General features: G+C 37.8%; 2 protein-coding genes across 3 annotated transcripts; one reads left to right on the forward strand and one right to left on the reverse strand.

Moving 5' to 3' along the window:
- Window positions 1–572: 572 nt before the first annotated feature.
- On the reverse strand, window positions 573–6,098 carry LOC140927922 (PSME3-interacting protein-like). Of its 2 annotated transcripts, none has more exons than XM_073377623.1 (6): window positions 5,956–6,098; window positions 5,125–5,223; window positions 4,168–4,289; window positions 3,589–3,737; window positions 1,927–1,985; window positions 573–790 (listed from the first exon to the last, which is right to left on the reverse strand). In XM_073377623.1, the coding sequence occupies exons 1-6, from the start codon at window positions 6,053–6,055 to the stop codon at window positions 588–590; spliced, it is 732 nt and encodes a 243-aa protein (XP_073233724.1). In that variant the 5' UTR covers window positions 6,056–6,098; the 3' UTR covers window positions 573–587. The 2 variants fall into 2 exon arrangements, with proteins under 2 accessions (XP_073233724.1, XP_073233723.1); XM_073377622.1 differs by having other exon boundaries at window positions 573–799.
- An 80-nt stretch (window positions 6,099–6,178) lies between these two features.
- LOC140927923 (leucine-rich repeat-containing protein 69-like) lies at window positions 6,179–14,186 on the forward strand. The gene is made up of 10 exons (XM_073377624.1): window positions 6,179–6,357; window positions 6,435–6,561; window positions 7,955–8,027; window positions 8,277–8,393; window positions 8,507–8,585; window positions 10,793–10,864; window positions 11,541–11,642; window positions 11,902–11,942; window positions 12,284–12,422; window positions 12,905–14,186. The coding sequence occupies exons 1-10, from the start codon at window positions 6,181–6,183 to the stop codon at window positions 13,022–13,024; spliced, it is 1,047 nt and encodes a 348-aa protein (XP_073233725.1). The 5' UTR covers window positions 6,179–6,180; the 3' UTR covers window positions 13,025–14,186.
- The last annotated feature ends 435 nt before the right edge of the window (window positions 14,187–14,621 follow it).

Genomic DNA, 14,621 nt, shown 5'->3' on the forward strand with positions numbered 1-14,621 from the left:
TATTACCTAGAAGCGCTGCCCTTTACGGTCTAGATTCAGCAGCAGCAGTGATCCTTTTAAAATTTGTAGCTTACTGACAGACTCACTACACTTGGTTTATATAGACAAATACCCTTAGTTTTTCCGAAGACATCTACTTTTTTAATTTTGAGCTTAACAAGTTGTCATTTCTTAGTTTAGACCGTCGAATCTGAATGCGTCTCTTTCTTATAGCTTTCCTGGTATGCATCTATACTGATTTAACGCCCTGTTGAGTCATCACCCTTATAAAAGGACGCTTTTTCGTAAAAAAGAAACATATAAAAAGTAAGTGAGCTATCCAGCTCACTTCAAAGGTGCTTCATTCTAAATTAAGTCGCTGCTGGACTAAGATGTCTTCTTCTTTAAGAAACCTGTCCCTCAGCTTGCAGCGGTAGGCCCTTGCTCAGCAACGAACGACAAAGAGTAAAATTCGATACATATGATTTACGTCGTTAAAAGTCAGCACTGAGAATTTGGTGAAAACTTCAGGAGGAAGCTTATCCACACTATGCTCTGCAAGGGTAGAGATTGTTGAATTATTGTTCAAAGCGAAACAGAATACAGCATCATTCATCAGATGTCTCTGAGTCACTTGAATCTGAATATATCCCAAGACCAGGAATAACCGGTCTTTGCTCCCCTGCTTGATTTTGCTCTGATTCAGTTTTAGTTTCATTGCCAGGAAGTTGATCCATGGTTTTATTTTCAACTAAACTTGTGTGTCGTTGCGTGGCTGATACATTTTCGTTCTCCTGATTTTTGCCGACAGCTGTATGATTTGAAAAACATTAAAGTATGTCAAACATTGAAACGAGTAATTAAATACAATGAGCAACCGCTGCAATGCAATAAAAGTTTTAAAATAATTTATTCTTATGACTAACATCATGGAGAGAGTAACCGCCCTCAGGTCAACTCCTGTAATCAGGGGCACCCAACGACGGCTTCCTCCAAAAGACATTGAAAACACTTTTTAGGCTATCCGGAGTACTTTTAGATCTCTAAAAATGCATTCTAAACGACGCTTTAAGATTAATTTTGTATCTGTTCGGTTATCCTAGGGGAACCTGAGTCCTTTCGAAATTACAAAATCTTCAGTGTTATTTTCCCGAAAATTTTAGATGCAATTTAACGTATTACGTTGTACGACGGAGATAATTTCCCCGATTACCCTCTCCATCACATTTTTTAATCCGAAAATTTTAGGTCTCCTTTTTTGTACGAAAAATAGCCTAACCTGGGCAGTGAACTGAATGTGAACAATTAAACCTCAGGAAAACGTTGGGAATTTATTAGAAACGCTCTTAAAACTGTATACAAATGGAACGGTCATCTAGAAATTTTTAGCCGTCCTCAAGTAATGGAAAATTCTAGACAATATTTGCTTCTCCGAACAGATATTTTACAGAAAATAGTCGTTGGGTGCCCCTGTGAAATGATGATCTTTTACTTAAATTACCAACTCTTTACTGCCCACCGAAGTGTAGGGTTACAGTTTCTGTTGTGAAAAGCACTGGACGTCTACAACCCGAAAGCGGGGCAAGACAAGTATCAAAACTTTAACTCTCGGAAACGGGGATTTCACAGTCACCCTTCCGGCGAGAGCAGAGAAGCAGGCTGTGTACATGTTGGCACATTCATATTTCATGTTGAGTTCGTTTCAGCTGAATGGCGAAGATAGCAAAGAGTACAACGTACCTGTGAGTTAAAGGGGAATTATGCTTCACAGCTTGAAATAACATGTGAAACATAACAGTGCCACACTTTAAACTACTGATGTTAAGTCCGGTCTCTTGTGTCCAATTACAACCTTTAGGTGATGGGGAGGGGGAAGAGCTAGAAAAACAGTGACGTCTGCTGCACATTAACCCTAACAAGTACCGTAGGCAGTAAAAGCCAACTTACTTTCTTTAACCTCCTCACAAACTTTTGTTCTCTTTTGTGGGGATGTCTTCTCGCTGTTGCTATAAAAAGTAGAAGAGATGTTTAGGTCACATTAATGCATGACACACATGATACCTTGATCTTTCCTGAAAGCAACCATGTAAAAAACATACAGCCATATTTCCCTATCTTCTCCTAAGATGGAATCCTCTTTTCGAAGAAAAGAAAAACTAAACTATATCATAAGCTACTTCAATTATGTTCTTTCAATGTTCATCAGATCAGCAAGAATAGATGATTTTCAACTGCGAGGAAAAAACTGACAAAAATTTAGCAAGATAGGTGGAAGGTGAGGTTTTGGTCAGACATAATGGCTTAGTTAAAGGCTGATAATCAAAAAGCAGATAATTGATGGTTCCAAGGCAGACAGCAAGTTTGTTTCTCTGAGATCCTCAAGGCTTCCGTGAGAGAACATTGGGGATCAAGAAAAAAAACAAACTTGGTGTTCCTCTAGAGTCACATGGATTTCCTGGGACTTCAAGGTACATGACCTGATCACATGTGAGTGAGTTTTGATTTGCCCTAGGATCAGTTAAGTGACACACTCTTGCCCATTGGACAACATGCTTGAGTTAAGAGGTAAAAAAAACGTTTCAAAGAGCAATTTATAATATATTGCTTCAAAGCCATGGTAAGTGAATGCACCCTGAGTTTTTTTCCTTGTTACATCCCTTTTAAAATCTATTCATCCATTCCTTACTTTGTGTTCCATCATATAAAAAAAGAAACATTTCTATTGTCACTTTTACAAACAACAAGACATTTTCAGAACAAAGAGCATGTTTCCTTATTATTAGCTGTGCCATGACTATCACAAATCGTAAGAATAATTATATATATATATATATGCAAAATGTGACAGTCTGTGGTCTTTCCTTATAAAGAGTATTACACTGTGAGCAGTCTCTCCTTTTCATCAGATTTAGTGAAGGGAGTGCACATGCTTGTGGTCACTTACCTTCCACATTTTGGCTCGACAGACTAAGAAAAAAGAGAGACTGCTCATAGTCTAAAAGAGTCTTAAATATTATAAAGTGGTAGTTCAAATCCCCACAGAATCAGTAGATCTATACTCTTCTTCCACATCCCCTACTTTTGTTTTCATGTTATGTTGTTTCCACACACCCACATAAGTGCTCTATTTGCTCTGACAAAATCCTACAAAATAACAAGAGATAGACCTATTAGATTAACTCAGTGTTGTACCCAATTCAAATCTGTCGGGGTTAAGATTCTTTGTGTATTGTATTTGCATTATAATGTGGCATTCACATTTAAATGCTATGGAAATTCCTGAAACAAAACGTTTTATTCCCACAGGTTTTGAATTGGGTACAACATTGAGTTAGCCGAATAGGTCTATTAGGTGTCCTATGGCAACAAACTCAAATGGCTGGACTAAGACTTGAAATGTCACCTTTTGACCCTTTTTGTGGTAGTCCAGCCAAAATTAACTTTTTCCCTGCTGCAGGGAATTTATTTTTCAACTCAGTTTAAACAAAACTAATTTTTTTTGTTCCACTTCTACACTGATGCAGCAAGACAGTTTCTAATTCTTTTGAGCCTTACCCATTCACTAATTTGTAAATTGTCTTTCAAACTATAAATGCAGGTCAAACCTACCCTTTCCTTTTTATTGCTCCTGCAATTAGTTGTAACTGGGATTTTTTGGTGCCAGACTCCTGTGAAGATTTCCTATTTAATACTGCTGACCCAGGCAGTTTGATGTCTGCAGGCACAGCTGCTGTACTTTGAAACTGAGAAACTGCATCCTGCAGACCGAAGAAAAATTGCAGAATTTGTAATGATTTTGTCTTAATTCAGTTTGGAGATTTATTTCTCACACATGGAATACACATATAAGATTGGTTAAGAATTTTACCCATAGAGCACTTCACTCTGACACATGAGCAGTAGCTATGCAAATTCATTAGAACAAAATAATTAAAGTGTTTATATAACGAAAGAGTTCAAATCCTAGTAGATTGGCTTGGTACACCAATATGGACACCACTTCACTGTTTTGGTACACTAATGTAAGGAGAATGAAATTATGTTCGTGCGATCGATTGACTTTGTCAAACAACTCACCCAGATGCTAAATAATTATAGTAACGGAGGTACAACTAGACAAAGAAACAAATGGATGGGGTAAAGAGAAAATCCTAACGGTTCCAAATTCAGTGATAGCTGCTAACATACCCTATATTCTCTTATTTCCTGAGTCTCTTCATTAAATCTCCGACTGGCTATTTCTTCTTGCTGTTTAGAAACCAGGTCAAGGAATAGTGTTTCATCACTATCAAGACCTCGTATCATGTTTTCTGAAAGGAAATACCAGTGATTAATACAATCATGAACATCTCTAGGAGATAGCAGCAACAGCAGCGGGGCTAAAAAGCCGGTCACAGTCGCTCTCTTTTTTACCTTCTTTATTGGCGGTTTTGTTGCCCACTTTATCGTCTTTCTTTTACATGGAATTGTGGCTGACTAATTTTTTAGGAAAGGGATGAATTTAATTTTCAAGGAGTAGTATGTAAACAGCGAAATTGGCAGTGGAATTTACCCCAAAATTTTTTACCTTTTTTTGTGAGTGTAACTCTGTCAGGGTTAGTCAGAATATCCCAAAACGAGGTATCGCTGGAAAGATCTATCTTTGCTGATATTGTTGCTTACCAGTTTATTAACATTAACCTGAAGCTAAATGGGTCAGGGGGAAATTGTATACATTGTACCATATGGGGACCTATACGACCCTAGTCTACCCTGTTGCTGCCATGAAACGTTCACCATAACCGGTGTTAAGATAAAAGCATTAAAAAAATTTGAAAATGGCTTAGAACACAGTTTTGTCAACCACTGGCTAACCTTCGTTTAAATAACTGGCCTTTGAGTTTTTTAAGACCTTTCAGAAAAGTTCATTTAAAGGTCCACTGGCGTCCGTGTAGAATTTGTCTTCAGTTGAGACTATTTCACGAAAAAATTAGTTAAAAGTCACGAATATCGGGTAAAAGATTTTAAAGTTCATGTATCATGTATCACGACAAGCAAAAAAGTTACAGTTCACAGGTTTTAATTTCCTATTTTCACCTTTCACGAAAATTAAAAACACTTAATCATGTATCACGCAATAACCCCTTTACCCCCCTCTATACATACTCAGCTGATGCTGTTCATCCCATTCATCTTGCTTTTTCTGTTTCTGTTCCTGTAATCGCTCATAAAGAGTCTTATTGTCATGGACTTGTTCAGGACACTCTGGCAAAAAAAAAAACATAAACGTGTCTGTTTTCACATGCTCATAGCATAAAATACTTTACTGGGGCCACTGCAACTGCATGCCAATTTAAGTGCATACATGCCTTTACATGTGGATCGGAAACGGGCAATAACATTGGTTTTTGTACCCCGAAGGCTCATTTTATTCTTAAATGGCCATTCCCTTTGACAGGTGATCAAAGGTGCTCAGTTTTGACTCAAATGCAAAAAGAGCTAGAGGAGCAATATTTATGTGATGAACTGCACTATTTCAAACTGACTATAAATATAGTCAACTCTCCCCCACATGGACAACTTTGGTACTGACACTACATGGTTGTTCATCTTACTGGGAGTCAACTCTAGGTGTTTGTTTGAGGGAAATGTCTGTCTTATAGAGACATCTTTTAAGAGAGAGTTTACTTTGCAAATGAACATGATCTACACAGTAGAATGAACACCCTAAGTCGTTGGAAAAGTACCTGAAAAAACAGGCTCGACCAGGAACTCAGACCTTTGCAATGACCAAACGAAACGCTCTCGTCTTGGTCAAGCCTGAATATTTTCAGGTTCTTTTTCAACTGCTTAGGTTGTTCATTCTAAAGATCATGTTCACTTTCAGATCTTCATCTGCAGTTCAAAATAGGATTTATTTCAGAGAGGAAGTCTGTGCACACTTTGTTTACAATTGCATCTTTTGCCAATAAAGTTAAATAACGACTTAGCACTTACCAAGAGGATCATCTTCTTTTCTTACTTTCTCCCACTCTTTCTGTCTTTTATCACGTATTTCGTCAAGTTCGGCCTCAGACACAAAGGAAACACCACTCATGTTTAGAACACAACCTCCATCAAACTGCTGTTTTTGTCAGGAGTCTTGCCGGAGTCTTGTCAGAAAAGCTTTGGGGGCCTGGGGGGAGCGCTTGAGCCTGCGAGCAGTACTCACATGGAAACGAAATGGCGGATAGGATTTTGCTTAATGCCACGAAAGGGAAACCTAAAGCTTTGAGTGTTTGTAACAAAGAACTAAGAAGTGTTCCACCATTAATTGGAAAATTGACGTCTTTAAAAAATGTGGACTTAAAGAACAATTTTTTAACAGATCTTCCTCCAGAATTTTCCTCGCTTAAACAGGTGACAGCTTGTTTAAAATGCCCTAAATGTAAACATAACAGTTGAAGTAATTTAAAACAGTTTTGTTTTCTTTTAAGCTGGAATCTCTTAACTTTGGAAACAACAAGTTTGAAGATCTTCCACAAGTTCTATCCTTCCTGTCTGGTTTACAGAGATTACATCTCTTCAATAACCAGTTAAAGAAACTCAACTCTGTGGTTTTAAGTGAGTAAAGGACTTGAGACCAGTGCAATACATTCATCAGCTCCCCCAAGTAGGATTTTCAGAATTAATTTTTAAGGAGTGTATGAAAGGAAAAGTAAAGAAAGTAGAAGACCGAGTGTAAGGTCATTTTTTCCTTACTTTCATTTCTTAGTCTATTTTGGGACTCTCTAATGGGTGGTCCACAGATGGGGTGGGTAAGGGATAGTCTATGGACCAGTTTGTGGAGTGGTCCATGGACCAGCGGGTCTTAAGTACAGGATACATTCCACAGGTCAAGTAGCTTGTGCCAGGCTCTCGTTCACCCTCTCTCCCTAGCTTTCACACATTTTTTTATGCTTTTTTTCGATCCGTTGTCTCCACTATCTTGGAGCCTGGAGCAGGCTATAGGTCAAGTAGCATGCTGACTTAAACTCTGAGCTGAAGAATGTGTGACCTTTATTTTAGAATAACCTGCAACCAGGCATTATAATTTTTTTCTGGGAAAGTGGAAAAAAGAACACTTTATGCATTTACTTCACCAGTCATCTGTCATCCCTAATTAAGGCATCTATCAACATTTCATGTCAGATTTTTCCACAAATTCAAGCAGTTAGCAATAAAAATTGATCAGAATGTATCATTCTACTTTCCAGGCAAGCAGTAAATGCTAAGTTGATACAGTAGGAAGTCGTTAGCAAAAACATCACAGATTTTAAAGACCAATTTGCACTGCTGTTATTGTTAATCTTGCCTTATCATTTGCCGTTTTCACACTAGAGACAGATAATCTATCTTCAAAATCCGTCGAAATTGACCTAACAACAGATAGATAATGTCAGGCGGATTGTCTGACAAAATTAAGACTATTCCATTTTCAAATTGAGACGTATTATTTGTCTGACGCGAATTATCCAACAGATAACCCATCTCATACAGATAATCCATCTCTAGTGTAAATACTGTACAGCCATTGAAAACAGTATTAATAGTGGAAGAACAGAAATGTGTGTTTTACTGGAAGTGATGTGTACAGTAAATGTATCATGCATCCCTTTCTCCTTGTCTCTCATACAAAAAGAAAGAAGGACCGCCTGAACACAGGTTAATTTTAGAACTGTCATTCACAGACCCAGTCTATTGGAAGGTTCTGTGGACTGGGGTAAGTTTTTCAGGATTATCAATTGATGTTATACATGATAACTGGACATGATCTTTTGGAATTATAGGAGGTTTGTGCTAAAAGATGATTAAATTTGATTATTTCAGTAATAAATTTACTTTTTGGCTAGCACTTCAGAGATCTGGGCTAGTAAACTAAAGTAGCAGCTTGATTCTTTTTTCATTTTCGTTTTATCCTATATTTGGTAGATAACAAGGCTGAAAAATTCCCTCATTCTAATATTGTGATCTCTAGGTGGACTTCAGAAGTTAACATTTCTTAATCTGAATGGAAATCAGCTACAATCACTACCTAGAGAAATAAACAGGTACTGAGAGTCAGAGCGAGGTCATCATTATATTTTGCTTTCTCTGAGTAACATCAGTGATCTGTAATTTCATCTTTCACTATTAAAGTAAGAGAACAATATTATCAGTCTGAAGAAATTGAATATTTTCCTCAAGAAGCACCCTCCCCCAAATTTGAAATACGTGGTAACTTCTTGAGCTTTGTGTTTGCCTATCTTTGGCACAAAATTTTTCATAATGATATTTTGGTTATTTTTGGTAAATTTCAGACTGGTGTCATTACAGTTTCTCAGTGTGGATCATAATCAACTGCATAGTGTTCCCACCGAGATCTGTCATTTGATCAATCTTGCAGAGTTACATCTTGCTGACAATCAAATTTCAAGGTAAATTTAGACACTCTAGGCATGTGACAATAGACGAAGCCAAGTTATAGTGATGTAGCCCTCTAAATTGCATTTGACTCTGGAAATGTGCTTTATGTTTTAATGAATTACAGCCTTCCAGAAGATATGGCATTTCTAAGGAATCTTACAAAGCTCTATGTGTACAAAAACTTGATTGAAGAGTTGCCAGAGGTGAGGTGTTACTCATTACCCAATTCCATTCAATATCTTCTTTTTATAGTCATAGTGGCATTAATCTTCTTTCCTGTATCTCATGCTGTATTATGAGAACCAGTTAGGTATCTAATTTCTGGCTATGCCCCGCATCTTATATCAATATACTTTTTTTCTTGTTGTTAGTGCACATTGGTTTGTGCTTGTAATGTTTGGAGTTAGACTTAGTTTAATGTCAGTATACTGGTACCCCTTCCGGATACCTAGTTTACAAGTTCCATTCCTATCCCTTTTAACTGCTGTTAATGCACTGACATTAAAAAATGAACAAATCACAAATCAGAACATTTTGTCAACTTTTTCACAGCCATAAAATGTATCTGTTTACCTTTTTGAGCCTTTTTACCAACCAAAATGACAGATTTTCCTGCCCTTCCAATATACTTAAAGAGTAAAATCCCTACCCTTTCATATACTTGAATCCTGAAAAAGGTACCCATTTTGGGTGGAGCCTCCCCATATAGGCCATTTTAGAAAGTTTAAAATTTGCCCTTGTTGGCATTGCCTTCCCAGTGTGATCCTAAGATAAGATACCTAAGGGTTACCTAAAATGTATCTCCTAAAATTCAAGTGTGTAAATGCCCAGCTACACAAGAGACAAATTTTTTGTCTAAACTGGATTATTTCTTACAGCATTGGGAAAGCGATTTATTGAAGGTTTGTGGGTTAGTTAGTTTTTGTTCTTCCCTTTTACAGGGTCTGAGCCAGGCTGCGCCATTGCGCCAATCTCGCACTGCAATTGAAATTGTCCCTTAAAAAAACGGCCAAGGGGACAATTTGTCCCCTTCAAAATTTAGGGGAAAAAACTCGAAAGGAAGCACACACGAAGAGATTTATTTCAGTACAGAAGTTTCAAGCTAAAACAGAACATGGAAAGTATATTTTATCGCACGTTTAAAGGGGCTGTGTCATGGCAGTCCCGTTCATTTTGTTTAATTTTGCCAATTACTCGCCTTCAATCGCTGTGGAACTTAAAGTAAGCAGAGAAATCACATGTAAATGACAAAATCAGAGATCCGATACAAACAAATATGTCTCCTGAGCATTATTTTTGAAGCAGCAGGGATCAACTTTGAAAAACTGTTAGGCTGCACAGTTTTAAAAAAATGGTAATTTCAATCCGTTTCAATCTACTTCAGTTTTGCCCATCCATGACATCTTTTGTTTCTGTTATGTTATTTTAACCTTCCTTTTAAAGTTTTCAGGGGTTATTTTATGTTTCTCTTAAAATAAGAGGCATTTATTTTGTAATTTCCTAATTTGGCTGAATTTCATGACACAGCTCCTTTAAAGTTCATTCTTAAGTCGCGTTTCAGTCATGCTCTACTGAACACGTACGTCTCATGCTCAACCAAGCGTGGTGACCGCGCCTGGCAATCGTTAACATGTCACATCGACAACGTGTTCGAACATTAGGAAGCTTTTTCGCTCCAAATCAAAGCCAGAGTGAATCAGAGAAAAATGTTACAGAAGAAGAACAGTGTATTAATCAGGAAGAAACTGATGAGGATCGAAGGAAACCGAAAAAAATCACGAGATCACACGTGGTTGCGCTATGAAAAGGAGGCGATGTTCTGCTATTTTTGTCAGAAATCTAAGAAGACAAACCCCTTTGCATCAGCAGAAGGGTGTACAAATTTCTGTCCCCCTAAAACTGAAAATGTCCCCCAAAATTTTAGACAAGGGGACAAATTGTCCCCCAGTGATCAAATCCTAGCTCAAACCCTGCCTTTTATATTGTGTCATTTTTCAGGTTTGTGCCTTAAATAGGGTATTAATAATATTATTTGATTGTCTCATCTTTAAATTGGATCTGGGTTTAAGACCCTGGGTGGAGCCTCCCTGTACAAAGATTTTCCTTGGTAACCCCACCCCCTTCCAAGCACACACTTCATGAAGTTTAAAACTAAGGGTGAAAACAGAATGAAGGGATTAGTGGGCAGTGCTCGACATTTGTTGGGTTGTGTGGGGAGGGAAATGCTATGGGCCTGCAGTAACTGGCTCCATGTTGTTGTGGCTGCTCAACCAACAACAGGTTCAGCTATCTGAACATAGGTAGTAACCTTGAGGTTATCGGTTCAGTAAATTCATTTTGAGAAGTTATGATACTTTGTACTCTTTATTGGTGAAGATAAAAGTGAACTCAATGTAGTTTTGTTTAACAGGGCTTGTCAAAATGCACGCAGCTCAGAGTACTGGATGTGTCAGCTAACAGATTGCGGATATTTCCAGCTGAGGTGTGGCTTTTCTTTTTGGTTTAGATTTCATTCTATAAACATTTCTTACTTCAACTTATTGCTCAAGAAGATTTATCAAAGGAGATTAATTGTATTTTGTATTTACAGTATATCAAGATATGGGTTAAGAAGTATATTATACATTTCAAGGCAATTTACAATTACCATTAATAAAACTCATTTGATGCAATTTTCCATGGAGCATGATCAAATGCGCTTAAAGGTGGACATGTCCTGTTCATTCCCCCCCGCCCCCGCGCCCGCCCCTCCCCAAAAAAGCAAAAATGTATTTTTTAACTGTGTGGTAATAGAGGAAGATTAGGGCAGCTCAACTCCCCCTCCCCTCCCCTCCCCCAGTCTTTTCTTTCACTGTTCCACGGCCTGTGAAATCAGATTTGATATTAATTTTTGGAACAGGAAAACCTATGAAAGAAGTAAAGGTCAAACTACTACCCTTTGTTTTTGAACGTGATAATGTATGATAATCAGTTTGGAACAGAATAAAATTCAAACCAAGGTAAAAACTAAACCACAATATGCACTTTCAAAGTTGTAGAATGCATTAAAGAGCTATTTATATAATCTGCACTTCTCACAGTATTCCCTCTTAGACTGTTGCTGCTGTAATGATGTTTCTAGCATGATTTGTTTGTTGTTTCTTTTTTTATTTCTCCAGCTGGCTCATCTTCCGCTGAAGGAACTTTACTGTGAGGAAAACAATCTTCTTCAACACATACCAGTTCACTCTCAACAAGAAGATGAAGTATTAACATTAAAGGTAAGACTGAGAACACTGTATCAGAAATTAAAGCAACTTGACATGCCATATTCAGTTCTGTAGAGTAATGTGTCGTTAGTTGTCACTGATGTGGAAAATATTTAGTGGGTTATCTTGTTTTCTTGTGTGAAAATGATTCCCAAAGTACTGTTATTGCTGGTATTATAAGCTATTGTACTGTTTGTAGTGTTTTGTTCAGTTATCTAACTTTACTTCTTTAACTCTAACCCTTTTACTTACATGCATATTCTTTCTTTAGGAAATAACCGCAAGATTTGTTTTAAAAGAACTTCGAGATGGGTAAGAGCCATTTACTGTGCCCTCCTCAAAAATAAAAGAAAACAATATGTTTTTAACACTTTCACTCCCAGAATGTGCCCAGTAAAACAACTGACAAAATCTAGGTAAGTCATCTCGTAAATGTCATCGGTAAGAGGTGTACTTGAATGGTCACATTAATTTTAATTCCTTTTACAGACTCAGAAGTTAGAACCACCTTAAAGCTTTCGTCATTCACTCTGGGCCGGAGTGCAATGATTTTTAAATTTTGAACCCTTTTTACCGTAAATAATAATGAACCTGCAATAACCAAAATTTGTTTCCTGAAATGAACTAAAATGTTGTTTAATTCTGTGCTGCAGGCGTTCGTTTGTGAAACGTAGCATACGTCACTTTCCCAAGGTACAGGAGATGTTACAGTACGCCAGTGAATGTGCAGTGTGTGGACAGTCCTTTCTTAATACATGGTTAGAGTGTGTACACTTTGTGGACGCCCATAGAGTAAGTAACGACGGTTTGATTCGTCCTGAGCCACAAGCTTTTGTAAAAGATGTATAGAGCTTATTTTCTCTTTCATTTGTCTCGCGTCAAATTTCCGATTCATTTTACCAGCTGTAACATTTTGAGTGTCACATGAGAGTCTTGCCACTACCCAAAATTACTGAGGAAGAAAGATAAGAAAACCGAGGAGAAGCCGAGTTTTATAGTCAAAACTCTCCTCTTCTTGCCTGTAATGCAGGCTCTTGGCTTTGGAGGTTTGACTACAAAATTAGCAAACGTCCATGTATTTGGATGCCACGTCAAAAACTCTTTCTCGTGATTCATTGAGCTTCTCGAACAATGAATAATTGGTGGAGAAAACTCAAAGAAATCGCATGTATGGATTTGAACCCCGAAAGATTTGGTTTGAGTGTCGGTTTGAAAGTCCAGGACTTTGACCACCAGAACAAGTGGGCTTGATCTTCTGATTTTTATTGTTGCAGGTCTTACGTACAAAGACGAAGCCAGGAATAATTCCAATCCGAGGACTTCTTTGTTCTTATAAATGTTTCAACTCTGAGGGTCATGACTATTTTGGCATCGCCTATGTTGGAGATACTTGATGAGGATTTTCATGGAGATAGATTCAAATTCCTTGTCAAGAACTCCAGCCCTTTCTTGAGTGGAATACAAACGGAATAGTGGCGCGGAGTGATTGGTTACCGTTTCCGGTCATACCAGGTCCACAGCTTTGATGCTGAGCTTCGAAAAAGAAGAGCCAGTCATTGCCTTTTTATTGGCTTATGTGTGCAGGCGTTCAGTTGACATAAGTGTTCTTGTGTATTCGCTGCTTTGAACATGAAGAAAGTATGAAGAAAATAGTGTACACTATTAAGTCACTTTATATCTCTTGCTTGTCAGTGAAGCGAAGACAAACTTGACACTGTTAGTTCTTCGGGGACAAACTCGACAAATTTATATAATTGATCTGACAGGTTTGTTGGACCTGTAAGATCTCTTAACCAACTGTCGATTGATTAACGTCACTCAGGGACAATGTTCAAGAAATAGAGAAAACTTCTTACTCTCCACGATTACCAGGAATTGTTTTAAAAAGACTTTCATGGAAAGTTTGGCAAGTTTTTTCCCTAACTGTAGCATTTTCGGAAAAATAGCCCGACGGTTTTTCGACCCGTTGTTTAATGGCGTTAAATATATTCGTTAAAAAATTGAACATTATGTACTTAGTCGAGGCTTTGTTCTGAAAACTTCTTGTTTCCAATTATTTAAGCTGGATACAGAGACAAAATGAATTGTAAACTGTAGGCATTTGGTAGAAAATCGGAAAGGCGGTTCCATCCTTTTATTTTGCATGCACAAGTATTTAACTCGTCGCTAATAAAGTCTATTGGGTTGTTTGCTGAGAGGAGGAAGGACTGTTTGAGAATCTTAGATAGCATAGTTGGGCCTAAATGCTCGAGTGTTTCAGACTCATAATTGTTGCTGTTACTCACCCCTCCCCTAGGTAATAAAATCCTTGCAAGGGCGAGCAAAGGAAGGGAACAGAAACCAGACGGCAAAATAATTTTCAGAGCTCTCCCAATGCCACACTGACTTGTGAGTTTCATTTTGTGCGAAGCCATTCTCCCAGCGGTGTGAAGCCTGTTCATTCATCCTCTTTACTGACTGTAATTTCCTTTGCAGTGGATGTTATATCGATTCAACATGTTAACCACAAGACTGCCGGAAAACATTGAATAAAATTTTAATGCGTTATTTTTCAAATTGTTTCTGTCTTCATTGAGCTTTTTCATCAGGCAATTTATCGGTCGTATTAACAGAGGGATTTTATTACGAAAATAAGGACTGATGACTTCAAAAGATGGTCGTTGGTCGTAATAACGGGGTGGTCGGATTAACGGGGTTTTCAAATAAGAGAATGGATGGACCTTTGTTCGGGCCACAAAAAAGTGGTCGTATTGCAATAAAGGAGTGGTCATCTTAACGGGGTGGTCGTACGGCCCAGTTCCATTGTACCCAATAATCGTTGAATTAGTGGCTTGTTTCATATCACACTCTCTTCAAGTCTCCCCTTGCGGACACCCTGATAATACGGAAAACAGCTACATCCCAGACAAAAATGAATTACAGCTGTTTGACTGAAATAAACTCCCGCTATTATTCTCGCTCGTGAATAAGGACAACAACTTAACTTAAGGT

Source organism: Porites lutea, chromosome 2 (genome assembly GCF_958299795.1).
Source record: "Porites lutea chromosome 2, jaPorLute2.1, whole genome shotgun sequence".
NCBI classification, from domain to species: Eukaryota; Metazoa; Cnidaria; class Anthozoa; order Scleractinia; family Poritidae; genus Porites; species Porites lutea.

What these genes read in the sequence shown, in the direction of transcription:
- LOC140927922 (XM_073377622.1), bottom strand. Translation starts at nt 6,055, where the DNA reads ATGAGTGGTGTTTCCTTTGTGTCTGAGGCCGAACTTGACGAAATACGT. An exon ending in AGGAAATAAGAGAATATAGG is followed by an intron (nt 3,738 to 4,167) that starts GTATGTTAGCAG and finishes TTCGGTCTGCAG; the next exon opens with GATGCAGTTTCTCAGTTTCA. An exon ending in TTGTGAGGAGGTTAAAGAAA is followed by an intron (nt 800 to 1,926) that starts GTAAGTTGGCTT and finishes AATGTTTTTCAA; the next exon opens with ATCATACAGCTGTCGGCAAA.
- LOC140927923 (XM_073377624.1), top strand. Translation starts at nt 6,181, where the DNA reads ATGGCGGATAGGATTTTGCTTAATGCCACGAAAGGGAAACCTAAAGCT. An exon ending in ACTCAACTCTGTGGTTTTAA is followed by an intron (nt 6,562 to 7,954) that starts GTGAGTAAAGGA and finishes TGTGATCTCTAG; the next exon opens with GTGGACTTCAGAAGTTAACA. An exon ending in TTAAAAGAACTTCGAGATGG is followed by an intron (nt 11,943 to 12,283) that starts GTAAGAGCCATT and finishes TCTGTGCTGCAG; the next exon opens with GCGTTCGTTTGTGAAACGTA.